Source organism: Budorcas taxicolor, chromosome 16 (assembly GCF_023091745.1).
Source record: "Budorcas taxicolor isolate Tak-1 chromosome 16, Takin1.1, whole genome shotgun sequence".
Lineage (NCBI taxonomy): Eukaryota > Metazoa > Chordata > Mammalia > Artiodactyla > Bovidae > Budorcas > Budorcas taxicolor.
The window spans coordinates 62,857,179-62,875,501 of record NC_068925.1 but is presented as its reverse complement, the minus strand read 5'-3'; the positions used below and the strand labels follow the sequence as shown (position 1 = coordinate 62,875,501).

The 18,323-nt window shown below is 38.0% G+C and overlaps 1 protein-coding gene across 1 annotated transcript in view; it reads right to left on the bottom strand.

The window, feature by feature from the left end:
• The window catches only part of XPR1 (xenotropic and polytropic retrovirus receptor 1), a 203,910-nt gene that overhangs the window by 25,329 nt on the left and 160,258 nt on the right, over positions 1–18,323 (bottom strand). Inside the window, exons 10-11 of the mRNA XM_052653633.1 lie at positions 16,646–16,817; positions 15,074–15,268 (exon numbers count right to left, since the gene is read on the bottom strand). Of these exons, the coding sequence (XP_052509593.1) occupies positions 15,074–15,268; positions 16,646–16,817 (367 nt within the window). The remainder of the gene's footprint in view (positions 1–15,073; positions 15,269–16,645; positions 16,818–18,323) is intronic.

The following is an 18,323-nucleotide window of genomic DNA, read 5'->3' as shown; positions in this document are numbered from 1 at the left end:
TGGAATGTCAGGTCCATGAATCAAGGCAAATCGGAAGTGGTCAAACAAGAGACGGCAAGGGTGAACATCGACATTCTAGGAATCAGCGAACTAAAATGGACTGGAATGGGTGAATTTAACTCAGATGACCATTATATCTACTACTGCGGGCAGGAATCCCTCAGAAGACATGGAGTAGCCATCATGGTCAACAAAAGAGTCCAAAACGCAGTACTTGGATGCAATCTCAAAAACGACAGAATGATCTCTGTTCGTCTCCAAGGCAAACCATTCAATATCACAGTTATCCAAGTCTATGCCCCAACCAGTAACGCTGAAGAAACTGAAGTTGAATGGTTTTATGAAGACCTACAAGACCTTTTAGAACTAACACCCAAAAAGATGTCCTTTTCATTATAGGGGACTGGAATGCAAAAGTAGGAAGTCAAGAAACACCTGGAGTAACAGGCAAACTTGGCCTTGGAATGCGGAATGAAGCAGGGCAAAGACTAATAGAGTTTTGCCAAGAAAATGCACTGGTCATAGCAAACACCCTCTTCCAACAACACAAGAGAAGACTCTACACATGGACATCACCAGATGCTCAACACCAAAATCAGACTGATTATATTCTTTGCAACCAAAGATGGAGAAGCTCTATACAGTCAACAAAAACAAGACCGGGAGCTGACTGTGGCTCAGATCATGAACTCCTTATTACCAAATTCAGACGCATATTGAAGAAAGTAGGGAAAACCGCTAGACCATTCAGGTATGACTTAAATCAAATCCCTTATGATTATACAGTGGAAGTGAGAAAAATATTTAAGGGCCTAGATCTGATAGATAGAGTGCCTGATGAACTATAGAATGAGGTTCGTGACATTGTATAGGACACAGGGATCAAGACCATCCCCATGGAAAAGAAATGCAAAAAAGCAAAATGGCTGTCCGGGGAGGCCTTACAAATAGCTGTGAAAAGAAGAGAGGTGAAAAGCAAAGGAGAAAAGGAAAGATATAAGCATCTGAATGCAGAGTTCCAAAGAATAGCAAGAAGAGATAAGAAAGCCTTCTTCAGGGATCAACGCAAAGAAATAGAGGAAAACAACAGTGGGAAAGACTAGAGATCTCCTCAAGAAAATTACAGATACCAAGGGAACATTTCATGCCAAGATGGGCTCGATAAAGGACAGAAATGCTATGCACCTAACAGAAGCAGAAGATATTAAGAAGAGGTGGCAAGAATACACAGAAGAACTGTACAAAAAAGATCTTCACGACCCAGATAATCATGATGATGTGATCACTAATCTAGAGCCAGACATCGTGGAATGTGAAGTCAAGTGGGCCTTAGAAAGCATCACTACAAACAAAGCTAGTGGAGGTGATGGAATTCCAGTGGAGATGTTTCAAATCCTGAAAGATGATGCTGTGAAAGTGCTGCACTCAATATGCCAGCAAATTTGGAAAACTCAGCAGTGGCCACAGGACTGGAAAAGGTCAGTTTTCATTCCAATTCCAAAGAAAGGCAATGCCAAAGAATGCTTAAACTACTGCACAATTGCACTCATCTCACATGCTAGTAATGCTCAAAATTTTCCAAGCCAGGCTTCGGCAATACGTGAACCGTGAACTCCCTGATGTTCAAGCTGGTTTTAGAAAAGGAAGAGGAACCAGGGACCAAATTGCCAACACCCACTGGATCATGGAAAAAGCAAGAGAGTTCCAGAAAAACATCTATTTCTGCTTTATTGACTATGCCAAAGCCTTTGACTGTGTGGATCACAATAAACTGTGGAAAATTCTGAAAGAGATGGGAATCCCAGACCACCTGACCTGCCTCTGGAGAAATCTGTATGCAGGTCAGGAAGCAACCATTAGAACTCGACATGGAACAACAGACTGGTTCCAAATAGGAAAAGGAGTACGTCAAGGCTGTATATTGTCACCCTGCTTATTTAACTTATATGCAGAGTACATCATGAGAAATGCTGGGCTGGAAGAAACACAAGCTGGAATCAAGATTTCTGGGAGAAAGAAATATCAATAACCTCAGATATGCAGATGACACCACCCTTATGGCAGAAAGCGAAGAGGAACTAAAAAGCCTCTTGATGAAAGTGAAAGAGGAGAGTGACAAAGTTGGCTTATAGCTTGACATTCAGAAAATGAAGATCATGGCATCCGGTCCCATCACTTCATGGGAAATAGATGGGGAAACTGTAGAAACAGGGTCAGACTTTATTTTGTTGGTCTCCAAAATCACTGCAGATGGTGACTGCAGCCATGAAATTAAAAGACGCTTACTCCTTGGAAGGAAAGTTATGACCAACCTAGATAGCATATTCAAAAGCAGAGACATTACTTTGCCAACACAGGTCCGTCTAGTCAAGGCTATGGTTTTTCCTGTGGTCATGTATGGATGTGAGAGTTGGACTGTGAAGAAGGCTGAGCACTGAAGAATTGATGCTTTTGAACTGTGGTGTTGGAGAAGACTCTTGAGAGTCCCTTGGACTGCAAGGAGATCCAACCAGTCCATTCTGAAGGAGATCAACCCTGGGATTTCTTTGGAAGGAATGATGCTAAAGCTGAAACTCCAGTACTTTGGCCACCTCATGCGAAGAGTTGACTCATTGGAAAAGACTCTGATGCTGGGAGGGATTGGGGGCAGGAGTAGAAGGGGACGACTGAGAATGAGATGGCTGGATGGCATCGTGGACTCGATGGACGCGAGTCTGAGTGAACTCTGGGAGTTGGTGATGGACAGGGAGGCTTGGGGTGCTTCGATTCATGGCTTCGCAAAGAGTCGGACACGACTGAGCGACTGAACTGAACTGAAAATCACTGCAGATGGTGATTGCAACCATGAAATTAAAAGACGCTTACTCCTTGGGAGGAACGTTATGACCAACCTAGATAGCATATTCAAAAGCAGAGACATTACTTTCCCAACAAAGGTCCGACTATGGTTTTTCATGGATGTGAGAGCTGGGCTATAAAGAAAGCTGAGCACCGAAGAATTGATGCTTTTGAACTGTGGTGTTGGAGAAGACTCTTGAGAGTCCCTTGGACTGTAAGGAGATCCAATCAGTCCATCCTAAAGAACATCAGTACTGGGTGTTCATTGGAGGGACTGATGCTGAAGCTGAATCGCCAGTACTTTGGCCACCTCTTGCGAAGAGTTGACTCATTGGAAAGGACCCTGATGCTGGGAGGGATTGGGGGCATAGGAGAAGGGGATGACAGAAGATGAGATGGCTGGATGGCATCACCGATTCGATGGACATGAGTTTGAGTGAACTCCGGGAGTTGGTGATGGACAGGGAGGCCTGGCGTGCTGTGATTCATGGGGACACAAAGAGTAGCACATGAATGAGTGACTGAACTGAACTGAACTGAACTGAATGTTTACATAAGTGTGGTCCATGAATCACTTTAATAGTAGTACCATGAGGTACAGGTTAAAAATGTAAATTTTTGGATCATCACCCTAATCTTAGTGAATCAGACTGTAAGTGAGCCCAATATTATGCATTTTAAAGTAATAATCCATGGTGAGTCACACATATTCCAAAGTTTTAGAATCCCAGGATTACATCGTGCTACCTTGTTGCAAATAACTTTTTTAGCGTAGAAAAGGGAATGGATTTAGAGGATGAGAATTATGGTTTTGCTACTTACTGCCATGTGACCCAAGGCAGGCCATTTAATATTGCTGGTATGTTAAAACAATAACAACTACTACTTTCTCTCAGGGTTAATATCAGGTTCAATATAAGATAATCTATGCCAAGATACTACATAATGGCAGACAGCTCTATGAGAATAATAGAATATAAAGAGCCAAAGGATCCTGTCTTAGACAGTCTAGGACAACTCTGTTAATTTTTTTTAATGAAAACAACTACTTTCCTGCTTATAAAAGAATCATCAGTTCAGTTCAGTTCAGTCGCACAGTCGTGTCCGACTCTGCAACCCCATGAATCAAAGCACGCCAGGCCTCCCTGTCCATCACCAACTCCCGGAGTTCACTCAGACTCATGTCCATCGAGTCCACGATGCCATCCAGCCATCTCATCCTTGGTCATCCCCTTCTCCTCCTGCCCCCAATCCCTCCCAGCATCAGAGTCTTTTCCAATGAGTCAACTCTTCGCATGAGGTGGCCAAAGTACTGGAGTTTCAGCTTTAGCATCATTCCTTCCAAAGAAATCCCAGGGCTGATCTCCTTTAGAATGGACTGGTTGGATCTCCTTGCAGTCCAAGGGACTCTCAAGAGTCTTCTCCAACACCACAGTTCAAAAGCATCAATTCTTCGGTGCTCAGCCTTCTTCACAGTCCAACTCTCACATCCATACATGACCACAGGAAAAACCATAGCCTTGACTAGACGGACCTTAGTCAGCAAAGTAATGTCTCTGCTTTTGAATATGCTATCTAGGTTGGTCATAACTTTCTTCCAAGGAGTAAGCGTCTTTTAATTTCATGGCTGCAGTCACCATCTGCAGTGATTTTGGAGACCAACAAAATAAAGTCTGACACTGTTTCCACTGTTTCCCTATCTATTTGCCATGAAGTGATGGGACCGGATGCCATGATCTTCGTTTTCTGAATGTTGAGCTTTAAGCCAACTTTTTCACTCTCCTCTTTCACTTCCATCAAGAGGCTTTTTAGTTCCTCTTCACTTTCTGCCATAAGGGTGGTGTCATCTGCATATCTTGAGGTGATTGATATTTCTCCTGGCAATCTTGATTCCAGCTTGTGTTTCTTCCAGTCCAGCATTTCTCATGATGTACTCTGCATATAAGTTAAATAAGCAGGGTGACAATATACAGCCTTGACGTACTCCTTTCCCTATTTGGAACCAGTCTGTTGTTCCATGTCGAGTTCTAATGGTTGCTTCCTGACCTGCATACAGATTTCTCAAGAGGCGGGCCAGGTGGTCTGGTATTCACATCTCTTTCAGAATTTTCCACACTTACAATAAAAAATCATGAAAGGACAATGTGAGAGCACTGGACAACCATATTACCCATAAATGTTATTTTATTCATCAGTTAGAAGTTTTAATATTCTTATTTTCTTTTTGTTTTCTTATAATCAGAAGGATGTTAAATAATACTCATGACTGCAGATATCCTCATGATAGTCAAGAGTTTAATGAGAACATCTTGAATACTTCACCTTTAAGTCTTGATCCTAACTGTTGTCTGATCGACAGATTCTGTGTGTGTGTGTGTGTGCGTGTGTGTGCGCATGCTGTATTTAAGACGAATCCTTATGTATATTTTTAATTAGTGAATGTCTCTGGCATCTAGCTAGATGATCAATCTCATGGCTTTTCTTCCTCAGTCTTCAGTAAAATATTCCTAAATTATCTTAGTCATGGTTACTCCAAAGCTCATGTTCTTTCTCTCAACATGAAATAGTGCTTTTCATTCAGATGATGCTTTTAAAATTCTTCCTGGCAGAGGATTTGATTAAATTGAGCAGAGAGAGGGATTTGGTTCTCTAAGGTGAGGACATTCCACTTTCTGCAACAGAAGGTTAAATGAAGGGTAAATTTTAAACACTGGTTTCAAATATCAAAGTTGTTTCAGTCGAGGAAGGAAATACAGATGGTCATATATTCGTAACTGAGAAGGAGGAAGATTATACAACAGATCCTAGACTTTCAGTTTGTCCTTCTTCAGTGCCCTGGTCTTTTCTACACCAGCTATGAAATGTTATATAAGCCTCAATATTTCACTTTGGTAGATGTTCATTTCTTTTGAGTAGACTTCCTGGTGAGATTAAAATAGCTGCAAGTAGTACAATTCTGCTTTTAAAAGAAATAAGCTCTTAAAAAAATTAAAAAAACACAGATGCTCCAGGGTATTATTATTCAGAGGCAAACAAAAGTATTTACAGAGAGCCCTGAGAATCCCACATGAGGAACAAAGAAACGCAACACATCAATGTGATATTTAAGCAGTAGGTAGATGCTTTATTTTCCCTCCTTTAAGCAGAAGCACTATTTTAATATGTGAAGAAAATACTACTTTTAACATAAGAATAAATTCTTTCACTGTAAACATTTCAATTAAAACCAAATCTTGTACCTCATTCAAAATACCACTGAAGAGGGATCTCCCTGGTGGTCTAGTGGTTAGGAGCCTGCACTTGCTAACCAGAGGGCACAGGTTCAATCCCTGGTCAGGGAATTAAGATCCCACACACTGCATAACATGGCCAAAAAAAACTGCCAATGAAACCGAGTATTAGTCCCTGGTCTTTTGTTCCACATTTTGCTTGCTACATTCTAGGAAGCATCCTGGAATGTTTATTAACAATATATATTAAGGATTTAGCCAGGCAGCTTAACAAATACTTAATTATCTCTGGTAATTTTTAAAAGTGAATTTCAGGACCCTAACAAAAAATAAAACTCTAAGCAAATTGTTCACGTCAAACCATTCTCCCATCACTTGAAAGAACATTAATATGTTAGTTAGTTCTTCAATTCAAGAATGACTTTCAATTTTCTGGCAGAGAGAAATTATTTATATAGTTGGGCTGACTCCATAATGCTCTTACTAATAAAAGCATATGACTGTTAATGTGATATAGCCAGTTCCTGGCAATGTCTCTGGTTTTCCACGAATGTGGCCATTAGTACAAAAGGATCACAAAGGGGCCTTCTGACGTGGCCTATCCATGTAAAAGTACAGTTTAAATTACTCTCCCCCAATGTACCTCTGTGATTTCCCAAACACAAATTTATTTGGCACTGGCATAGGGACAGCACACCACCCTATCTGATCTTCCTATGTTTACCACAAGTTTAACATTTTACTTGTGAGATGAGCTCAGGTCATTCTATAACATTAGAAGGGAGTTTAGAGTAGAGTATAAATAATCACAAGACCTGGGTGTGAATTCTAACTTTGTCACCTACTTGTTACTTGACTTTGGAGCTATACTGTTTGTATTCAGATTCATAACCTAGGTTCTTTCATTTCATAACTGTAGGACTTTGGCAAGTTCTTAACCTGTTTTCAATTTCTTCACCTAAAAATGACGATCAAGTGATTACTTCTATCAAAGACTCTTCTGTTTTTTTCTTTGGTACACACAGAATTTATTCAGGCAAAGAGAAGCAGTCACATTCTCATGCTAGAGATACTTGAAGCTGCAGTTCTAGAGGTAACACAGGTGTCCAGCCAGGATCAGTAATGTTGCGCACATAAGCTGTGATATCTTCACTGTCTGTTGGGGATCCTGTAAGCTACCCAACATCCTTGAAATAAACCTTCCTTCTTAAAATAACCAGAGGATTTCTGTTGGCTGTCATATGAATCTTGGGTATAGAGGGTTTTTGGAAGGCAAAACCCCTAGAGTTTTGGAAATCTATCTTGAAGACTGAGGACTCAAGAGTTTCTCTCTCTTTAAGTGCCACTTAGTCCACGGGGTCACTAAGGGTTGGACACGACTGAGCGACTTCACTTTCACTTTTCACTTTCATGCATTGGAGAAGGAAATGGCAACCCACTCCAGTGTTCTTGCCTGGAGAATCCCAGGGACGGGGGAGCCTGGTGGGCTGCCATCTATGGAGTCGCACAGAGTCAGACACGTCTGAAGTGACTTAGCAGCAGCAGTACATGGGTACTTCCACAGCAAATGAATAATGGAGAACAATAATGGTGAGACTCACAGTGTGGTGGCCATCCTCTAAAATAGCACCCAATGTTCCTTGCCCCTAGGTATTGACATTTGCAGGTAATTCCCTCCCACGTATTCCAGTGTTGGTTGGTAGCACATAGTGTAAGTGACAGATGGACAAAGACTCTCCTTGATACAACTCTAGTCAGGCTCCTCTAAGTTCTCTAGACCTAAAATTTGGTGTCCATCCTTATCAAGCATGCATCTCCCAGTTGTAGCAAGAATCTTACTAAGTCACTTTAGAGAGAATCCTTTACCCTCAATATCCAATCACCCTCAACATCTCATCAAATTCCTCATCCTCTACCCTTGGCATCTGATCACCCTGGTCTAATTTCAGCAAAAATCCTGTCAAGTCAGTTTAGCCAGAATTCTCCTTTACCGTTGGTTTTTCCTTTTAGCAATTTCCACTCAGTGACCACCACCCTGCTCCTTGGCTATAAATCCCCATTTGTCCATTCTATATTCAGAATTGAGCCCAGTTCTATACTGAGATCTCTTTTCCTCTACTGTAACAGTTCCTGAATAAAATTTACTTTTGCCACATGACCGTTCAGCTCTGATTCTAATGCCTCAAAATGTTGCTATGAAGATTAAATAAGTCAACACATGTTAAATGCTTAAAATTGCTTAAAAGGTTAGTGTATAGAAGTATTCAATAATTATTATCTTTAAATAATATCATTATTCTTCATTTTCAAGTACTGTGGGTCACTTTTTACAAGTCACCATATAAACTCACTATAATTAAATTATTCTCCTACTGCTGGACATTTATTAGACTACTTTCATTTTTTACTATACAATGCTGTGAACATCATTCATATTCACTCATTTCTCTAATCACTTCCTTAGGAAAAAGTTATGGAAAGGAACTTACTAGGTCAAAAGGTATGAATGATTTTAATACTCTTGACAGAATTACCAAAGTGCTTACCAATTTACAATCAATCAACAGAATGAGTGTCCATCTCTCTACATACTTGCCAGCAAAGGGCATCATCACTTTTTTGATTAAATATGATTTCAATTAGCATTTCTTCTGCTATAAGTGAAGTAGAACATTTTTCATATGTTTATTAGTCACATTTATTTAGTCTAAAAATTATGTTTATATCCTTTACAATTAGAAGTCAGTTAAAATTGATTTCTGTTTTGTGGTGATTAGATTACAGATTAAAAACTTCCACTCCCTTCTTCTGTGGCTCTTACTCATTGATGTAGCATTTAGTAATTTGCTTTGGCTGTTAAGGATGGGCAGACTCCTTTAAGCTCAGCTATACAACTTGCTTTGACCAATGGGAGGCTAGCAGATGTGAGGAAAGCAAAGACTTAAAATGTGTTTGTGCAACGGAACTGTTTCTGTTACTACCACTTGAAGAGATTTTCCTTGGATAATTGCTGTCCCTTTGGCTGGGGCCCCAAAATGAACAAACATGTAGCCAACTCAAACCCAACTTTCAGGGAAGCAACAAAACCCCAATGAAAACGGTGGTGCGAAGCCATGCAATCCAGCTGAGTCCAATCTAGTTCCAATTTCCAGCTGACCCACAGATAAAAAGCAGAATAACTATCTACACATACATAAAGAATAAATTACTGCTGTTTTAAGTTGCTGAAGTTTGGGGTGGTTTAACACGCAGCAATATCTGATTAGCACACTTATGGTATTATACTATGAAACTCTGAAAGAAAGAGATCATATATAATCTACTACTTATATTCCCTAGAGTAACATATACTGAGCAGGAACTTAAAGCCTTGTAACTCATTTGGCTCCTCACTTTTTCCTTTTCTTTCTATTGAAAATACCTAAGAACAGTAACTTTTCTCGATGTTTATACTTTTTACTAATAATAGTCTCATATAAAATTATATATAAAGTAAATAATCTATAAATTAAAATTAAAAATTTTATTTGCAAGTAATTGTCTTTAAATTCCTTTTAATTAGACAAATTGCTCCATAAACTGAATTCATAAATAATCTTGACTTCTCTTCTAAACATCACAGATCCTCCACTAGTATCTAAACGATAACAGACATTGTTTTTAAACTTTAAATTTTTGTGCATGAGTGTTTCAAAAGCAACACAATTTACACATAAGTGCTAACAAATTATATCCATCAGTTAAAAGAGCAATTAAGAAAACAAAAATTAATTAGAGAAAAGACAACAAAAATGACATCAAGGTATAAGTGTTTTTCTAAAAAGCTTTTTCTTTTAAATGACAAAGATGATACAAAAATATAATCTATTCAAATCTATAATTAATATTTTAAAAACAATTTAAGGTAAAAAGAGATTGTTAGTGTAATATTTATAAAACCATTTAAAATCAGCACAATGCCAAGTAGATGAAAGTTACTCAAGAAATACTGTTAAAGTCAATTTAATAATCAGAAACAAACAATATCTCATATTTGATTTTATAGCATCCAGCAAGATTTAAGCCAATGCTGACAAATGGTGAATTCTAAAATAATCTGTCTCTTGTCTGCATTATCAGTTAGGCTAGAAAAACTATAGCAAAATGTATCCAATTTCAAAAGGGTTAAAGATTTGAGCTACTTTCAACATTAAGTCCAAAATGAAAGCATTTTATTCAAATGAGTGATTTTTTAAAAGTTTGTTTATGTCTTTAAAATGTTAATGAAACAAAAGTTTCCCCAGAGATTAAGAACAACAACAACACTAAACTGTGTTTCTATTATAACGTAACAAGACCAAAATTTGGAAATTCTGGCATAGAAGTCTATTATTCAGGGTAGAAACAGGGTAACCAACAGGCCATACCCGGAGAGAGGAAGCACTTCAGGACTATGTGTGCTCACCCAAAACAATGAAATGACTATTTGCACTGAAGGCACTGAACTACTGCTGAGGAATCCTCATTAGGGGCCACAGCACCCCTTACAGAATGTTAAAGAAGACGAGATCTAGAAGATATGAGAGATCTGGGCACCGGAAAACAACAGAGCAAAGAAATACAAATGAACTCAGCTTTTAAGTGAATAGAAAATATCTCTTTTCCAAGTATTTTAAAATGTCTTATAGTAAATGCTAACAAAAATGTCTAAAGTAAAATATGAAATATTTTTAAAAGAATTTTTTATCGTTCTATGTATTCAGAGAACAGCAAAGAGCAAAATCTACTAAGAATTTATAAATATTTTAGAATGTTAAGAAACTGTAAATGAAAACCAGAAAATCTAATGAAGTACTCTCATTGCATCAATGGATTAGAAATAACAACATAATGGCTTTTTCTATCATTGTACCTCCCACTGGCTTTTCCCAGCCAAGGCCAAGAAACCTCAAGAACACACAGAAACCATTTACAACACTTTCCTGTCTCCTCTACTCCCATTTCCAACAAAAAAACTTGTAGGAATGGCTTTTAATTTAGGCTTGTAATGAAAAGTGGATTCTTAAAATAAGATTGGCTTTGAGCGTTTCTAATATCAGTGATGGAAAATAAAATATATTGAGATATTTAAAGTGTGTTTCCTTCTTACTACAAGGGAGGGCCAGCTGCAGTAGTATCATACTTACTCCCCTCACTTGAAAAAAATGGTTTTAAGTATAGAGTTAATTCTTGTGCATCCATTTTTACAAACCACGCAGCACAGGACATAACCTTCGGAACAATCTTGAAAATGCCCCCAATAATGCTGTTACTATGGTAACTCTTAGGCTAGTTCTCTGAAAGGACTCAGAATCCTGAGTCTGAACAAGGTTACCTCACCATTTTCTACACTTTCCCCTTCAGAAAATGTGTCCTTTGCAATAATACATACACATTCAATAGAAAAAGATCTACATCATTAACCATACAGAATCTGTTCCTTTAGATCAACGATCATTTCTAAAGTCTATATTTTCTGATATCTTTTCTCTTGGAATACTGTCCAAGGAAACAAGAGAAATCAGATTCTACTTCTGATCATCATTTAAGGTCAAATTTTCTGTCAAGGGTTACTTTGAATTGTCTTTTTGGTAAAAAGAAAAATTAGTGATAAAAATATTTAATATGTAGCAATTATAATGTTTTTTTAATAGCAACTGTAAAAAGTGTTCTGTACTGTTTTTTTAATTTAAAGGATATGGTTAGGCTATACAACCAATGTTCTCTCTAAAAAATGGTTGTGTGTTTAAAAATCTGTCTGTGGACACATGAATCAAATTCAGTCAGTAAACAGCTGTTACTTGAACAAAAGACCAAACACATTCATAATTGATACCTGGTACAATACCCCCACCATACACATGCAAGGTGATTGTAAGTGTATCTTTTAAAAAGATTTCCATAAAGGAAGACACATATAAACCAGCTCTAGGCAGTGAAAGTAAAAGTGTTAGTTGCTCAGTTGCAACACCAGCCTGCAGGTGTTGCACTGCAGCCTGCCTGGCTCCTCTGTCCATGGAATTCTCCAGGCACAAATACTGGAGTGAGTAGCCATTCCCTGTTCCAGGGGATCTTCCCGACCGAGGGATCGAACTCAGGTCTCCTGCATTGCATGCAGATTCTTTACCATCTCAGCCACCAGGGAAGCTCCAATAAAACATACCTGGCAAAGCACAATAAGTTGATGCACAACAACAACAAAAAGTTTCGACTGAAGTTAACATACTTATGTATACCCCTGTGTAAATACCTCACTTTTTAGTTTTAATTCTGAATTAGGGCTTCCCTGGTAGCTCAGCTTGTAAATAATCCGCCTGAAATGCAGGAGACCTGGGTTCAATACCTGGGTTGGGAAGATCCCCTGGAGGAGGCCATGGCAACCCACTCTAGTATTCTTGCCTGGAGAATCCCCATGGACAGAGGAGTCTGGCGGGTTGCAAAGAGACAGACATGATTGAGCAACTAAGCACAGCACAGCACAGATAAGAATTAGTAAATCCCCACTAACAGAGGAGCCTGGTGGGTTATAGTCTATGGGGTTGCAAAGAGTCAGACATGACTGAGAGTCTAAGCATGTGAAATAAGGGGTTAACATACAAAATATACAAATACTTCACACACCTAACCATCCAGAAAAACACACCTATTTTAAAAATGGGCAGAGATCCTGAACAGATATTTTTCCAAAGAAGACATCCAGATGGATGTCAAGCACAAGAAAAGATGTTCAACATCACTAATCATCATGGAAATGCAATTCAAAAACACAATGACTTATCACCTCACATTTGTCAGAATGACTATTACCCAAAAGACAACAAATAGCTAGTGTTGGAGAGGATGTGGAGAAAAGGGAATCCTTGTGCACTGTACGTGGAAATTTAAATTGGTACAGCCACTATGGAAAACAGTATGGAGATTCCTTAAAAAATTAAAACCAGGACTACCACACAACCCAGCAAGTTCACTTCTGGCAATTTCTCTGAGGGAAACAAAAGCACTAATTTAAAAAGACATATGCAACACTGTGTTCACTGCCTCAGCAGTAACAGCCAAGGTATGAAAGCAATCTAAGCATCCACCAATAGATGAATGGATAAAGATGTATATGCACAGAATGGAGTATTATTCAGTTATAAAAAAGAATGGAATCTTGCCATTTCTCATGACATGAATGGTTGTAGAGGGTATCATGCTAAGTGAAATAAGTCAGATAGAGAAAGGTAAATATTGTATGATTTCACTTATAAGTGGAACCTAAAAAAAACAAACCAAAAAAAGAGCAAATATAACAAAACAGAAGTAGACATATATATAGAGAACAAACTGGTGGTTGCCAAAGAGGAAGTAGGTTACGGGATGAATGCAATAGGTGTGGGAGACTAAGAGGTATAAACTTCCAGTTATAAAATAAGTAAGTCACAAGGATCTAATGTACACCATAGGGAATATAGTCAGTAATATTATAATAACTTTATATGGTGATAGACAGTAACTGGACTTATTATGACCACTTTGTATAAAAATACTGGATCACTACAATATATACTGAAACTAACATAAGTAAAAAAAAAAAAAAAAAAAGAATAACTATTAGAACATACTGGGAAGCGACCAAAAGCAAGCAAAAAGCCTGAGCTTACTTTGGAAAGATACTGGCATTAAAGAGTAAAAATTCTGAGTTTGTGGCTTTTTGCCTAAGGGTGCTCCCAATACCCCGTCTACTCCAGTAACAGAAATATCAGTCTTATTGCCTACAGGACAGAGTCAGGGTTGATGGAATGGCTGGAAATTTAGAGGAGTAATCCTTGAAGGAAGAGACCTTCACAAAGGCTAAAATACACAATTTGAGTACACAATGTTAAGTATCCCAGGCCAACAAATAAGCATGTACAATGGAGAGCCTGAGGAACTAGCCAAACAGTAAGTACACATGAGAGAGGAGTTATAAAAGAAAAAAATTAAGGGAGCTTTAGGATGTGATTCCTTCACTGAGGTATTTAGTTAAATTATATCATTTAACAAGACTGCCTCCTTAGTGGTAGAATTATTGGCTACATTATCAATGTTACTGCAATCACAGAATCTACTGCAAAAAGTGGAAGTATCAATAAAGTGTTCTATTGGACCAAATCTCAAGCTTTTCAAAAGAAAAAAATCATCCTAATCTTTCAAGACCATCAGACACACAGCAGCACTTTTGCAGCACCAGGTAAGGTTCCTAAATACAGCATCTCAATTAAAAATCACCAGAAAAATTTTTATCAAGCTATCTAAAAATAACTGTAATAATTTCAACTGGTAACATTTCTTTAGATGAGAGTGCAGCTTCTAAGGTGTAGGCTGACACTGATTTAAACAAAGAAGGAAGGCATTTTAGTAAAAGCAAGTGAGATCTTTGATTGACAGTTCTTAGAAGAAGGTTAAAAATTCAAAAGGAGTGACTGCATGTGGCTCAGAACCTAAAAGCCTTTTTCTCCTCCCAACAGAAGAACAGTCTCAAGTAATAACTAGTTGCCATGGAGATAAGAAACTAGAGAGATCAGAGAACTCAATTTGCAGTTAAATAGGCTGGAAACAAACGTTACTACTTGGTGAAGGGAAACGATTAAAAATATACATGACTGCCAGAGGGAATCTTTTTCACCTAGCATTTCCCAAGCTCATTAATGAACAAGAAGTCTAAAAAAACCAAATGAAAATCCAAAGTGTCTTGGATTGAACCTTTTAAATAAACGTAATTCAGGATTTCAAACATTATCACAAATCCTTCCTATTCTGTATGACTTTGATTCTTTTCAATGGTACTTGTTAGTAAATACTGGAATGAGGCTAAAATTGTGTTCAAGGACAAACTACTATAACTGAGGGGACTGGAAATTCAATAGGGGGAAAAGCACGACAAATGGAAAGGTAACCAAATTAAGAAACAGATTCAAGTGGTAAAAATCAGGATTTTGAAAAATCTTTTCACAACCACTGAATACCTTTGTGAGTGCTGTAAAGAGCTGCAAACGTCACCGTGAAGAAAGTCGTGGAGTATTTCCCAGCATTAATTAAATGAGGAAAGGCTCTTTTTGTGTCTCGGTATCGGCGCAGGCACTGGATAAAGCGAAGCCAAGCAGGAATGCACTGAACAACAGCCCGCACACCATATGAATATTTGTGGCAAATTTCTGGTTCTGTGACGATTTCAAAGAAGAAAAGATTATAATTAAAAAAAAAAAACAAAAACTTGTTCACATCATTTAGTCATATACTGTAACCATTAGGAAGTCTTTAAGAGCAAGGAACCTGCTTTTCAGAATCATTTTTTTTCTTTGCAACTATTATGTTAAACTTATTAGTGATCAGTAAGTCGAAGAGGGAAGGTGAAATACACAGTGGGAACTTATAAAAATCTGCCCACTCAGATTTACAGTTTTGTAATCTATGCCTTTGTGTGTGTGCTCAGTCGTGTCCGACTATTTCTGACCACAGACTGTAGCCTGGCCAGCTCCTCTGTCCATGGGATTGTCCAGGCAAGAATACTGGAGTGGGTTGCCATTTCCTTCTCCAGAGGAGCTTCTCAGCCCAGGGACTGAACCCAGGTCTCCTGCATCGACAGGCAGATTGTTTACTGTTGGAGCCACCTGGGAAGGCCCCTTTGTAATCAGTTTTGTAAGACAATTAGAAGTTGAGTACACTAATCAAAGAGGAAAAAAATTAGTGAGCTCTGTAATCTGAAACATCTAAAACCCTACAAATATCACTGTTGATGACAGTTAGTTCTAGGAACTCCAAACCCCTACAACATACCCATTATAGGGTGTTCACACTTATTCTTTGAAACAAACAAAACAAACAACAACAGCAACAATAACAAAAAAACAAAAGGCAGAGTTTACATTTTAAGATGAGAAGAACAGAGTTGGTAAATCAATTTTCTTCAAACTCTGGAAATGTATCATAGTGGCTCAACATACAACAGAGTTGTGATTTGCTGGAAGTTAATGAAAATCTGTGTTGGCACTGGCATCATTGACTTTTGTTAGTCAGATGTTCCATGATCTGTCTAAATTTGGTCTTCATCATTAAGGCAAAATTTCCTAAAAACTAGAATACCTGGCATAAGCTACAGTAAGAGTGACAAAAAGAGCCAAAAGAAAAACAAGGTCTCCAATAAGAACTAAAAAACAAAACAATCTCTAATGACTTGCTCAAAGCACTTGATCTAATTTCTAAATAATCATTATTTTTGATCATCGTAAAGCAATACTGTGATGGCAACTGTTGACAATAGAGCATCTGTGATATAATTACTGATGTACTAGAAGTTTTTTAGTTTTAGACTTCTTTAAATGTAAGTTGTAAATCTCCTGGCAAATGAGTGGCTAAAATTATAATATATAATTTAAGAGCCAACTTATATCAGATAAAGATATTGCTAAAACAGTGCCAAGTACATTTAATTAAGTTTATAATATTACTGGATGAGCTTAAATTTCTCAGTTATCATTCCCAATATTTCTTGGTTTACACTGGCAGTTCAGTAGTGTGGATGCACATTCATACCCTACCTTGTGAATCTTTTGGCAACAGGCCCTCACTGTCCTCCCATTTGAGCTCAAAGCTGTAGAAGCAGATCATATATTCCAGGTCCATCAGTATCACTGACAGGCTGTTCAGCTGATCGGCCAGCCAGAAATCAGCAAAGCCTACCTTATGGAAGGGGGCTGTAAATACTCGAAACTAGGAGAAAGAAAAAAATCAGAAACACAGAAACAAGAAAATTCATATTAAATTTATCTAATTTGTGTCTCACTCTGCAGCATGATTTAATTGACAAAATGGAAACCAATGAGCCAATCACAAACACAGGGACCTGGCAACAATAGTTAGGTTCAAAATTAGTAATGAAAAGAATGAGTTGAATAGATCACTAAGAAAGAAATTAAAAGGGTGGGGGCAGGGGGAAGGCAGGAAAAGCAAGAGTCAAAAAACAGAAAGCAGAGAGGTGGGAACAGCTGAAGTTGAAAGCAGAGAGAATGGTAGAAATGCACTGAGAGGACATTTACCATTAAGGTCTAAGATAAATTTGCTGGAGACCCATGTGCTTTATTTCTGGAATATTCTCCCATCTTAGCTAACTGAATACAAAGCTCTTCTTTGCCTGCAAAAGGTAAGAACGGAAGGACAGTACTTCGGCTGAAGTATGTCTCATTCCCTAACCAATGTCACTTTCATTTCATTTCATTTCATTTCATTTCATTTCTCTAGTGCCATGGCAATGATCATATCTGTCTTGAAATTATGTCACAAAAATCAGCCCACACCCCACTATTATGGAAACAATGATAAATAAATTCAGGTTATATGTCTTGAACACTAATCCAGGCTGCATATTTTTCTCATGATGCATTTCTTATAACCCATTAACTATAACAAATTCTATGTGCTGGTGTTATCCATATCCCCATTTTACAGAAGATAATGCCTTCTAACCCTATTTTGCAGAAGCCTATTTCCACTGCAAAGGAAAATCCTGGCATCGCAGAGGGAGGAGTTAGATACTTATCACCAGAAACAGGCTCAAACTGTACCAGCTTGCCTTGAAAGGCTGTGAGTGAAATGAAGATGGGATGAAGGCAGCTTTCCTTCTTACCCTGTTAGACCCTTTCTATCTCACACAGGTGAAAATGAACTCCTAAAACAAGGAATTCTAAGCAACTGTTTTGAGAAAATGAGTCTACAGCTCCCCTGCCATAGAAGTATTTACTAGACATATCCAGCCTGGGAGACTATGGCCCTCTTTTCTCAGACTTGGCTGGTTCTTTCTATCCTTTCTCTAAATAATTTCTTTGATTATTTCAGTGAAACAATAAATGGTTTTGTTACAAATCAATCCTGGGTCAAAGCTATCCTGGCGCTTTAAAAATTAGAGCAGGGGTCTGCAGGACACAATATAGGCTTTAAAACATAACTTTCTGGAGCTGACATATTTTGAGTCCATGGTTCAATCTTTTGATCACTTGCTTACTCTTTCAGTAAGCCAGAAAAGATATTATCAGATACAGCTCCAGATACAGCAAACTTTTTTTTTTTTTGCAGGGTAGATAGGAGGTGTTAGGGATTGAGATGTTAATCATTTATGCACAAAGAGGTTCTGGCACCAGTTTGCATAACATTTTAAGAAACTCTAGGTATAGAATGGATTTAAAGGATTCCAAGAGAGAGAAACAAGAGAACAAGTTATGA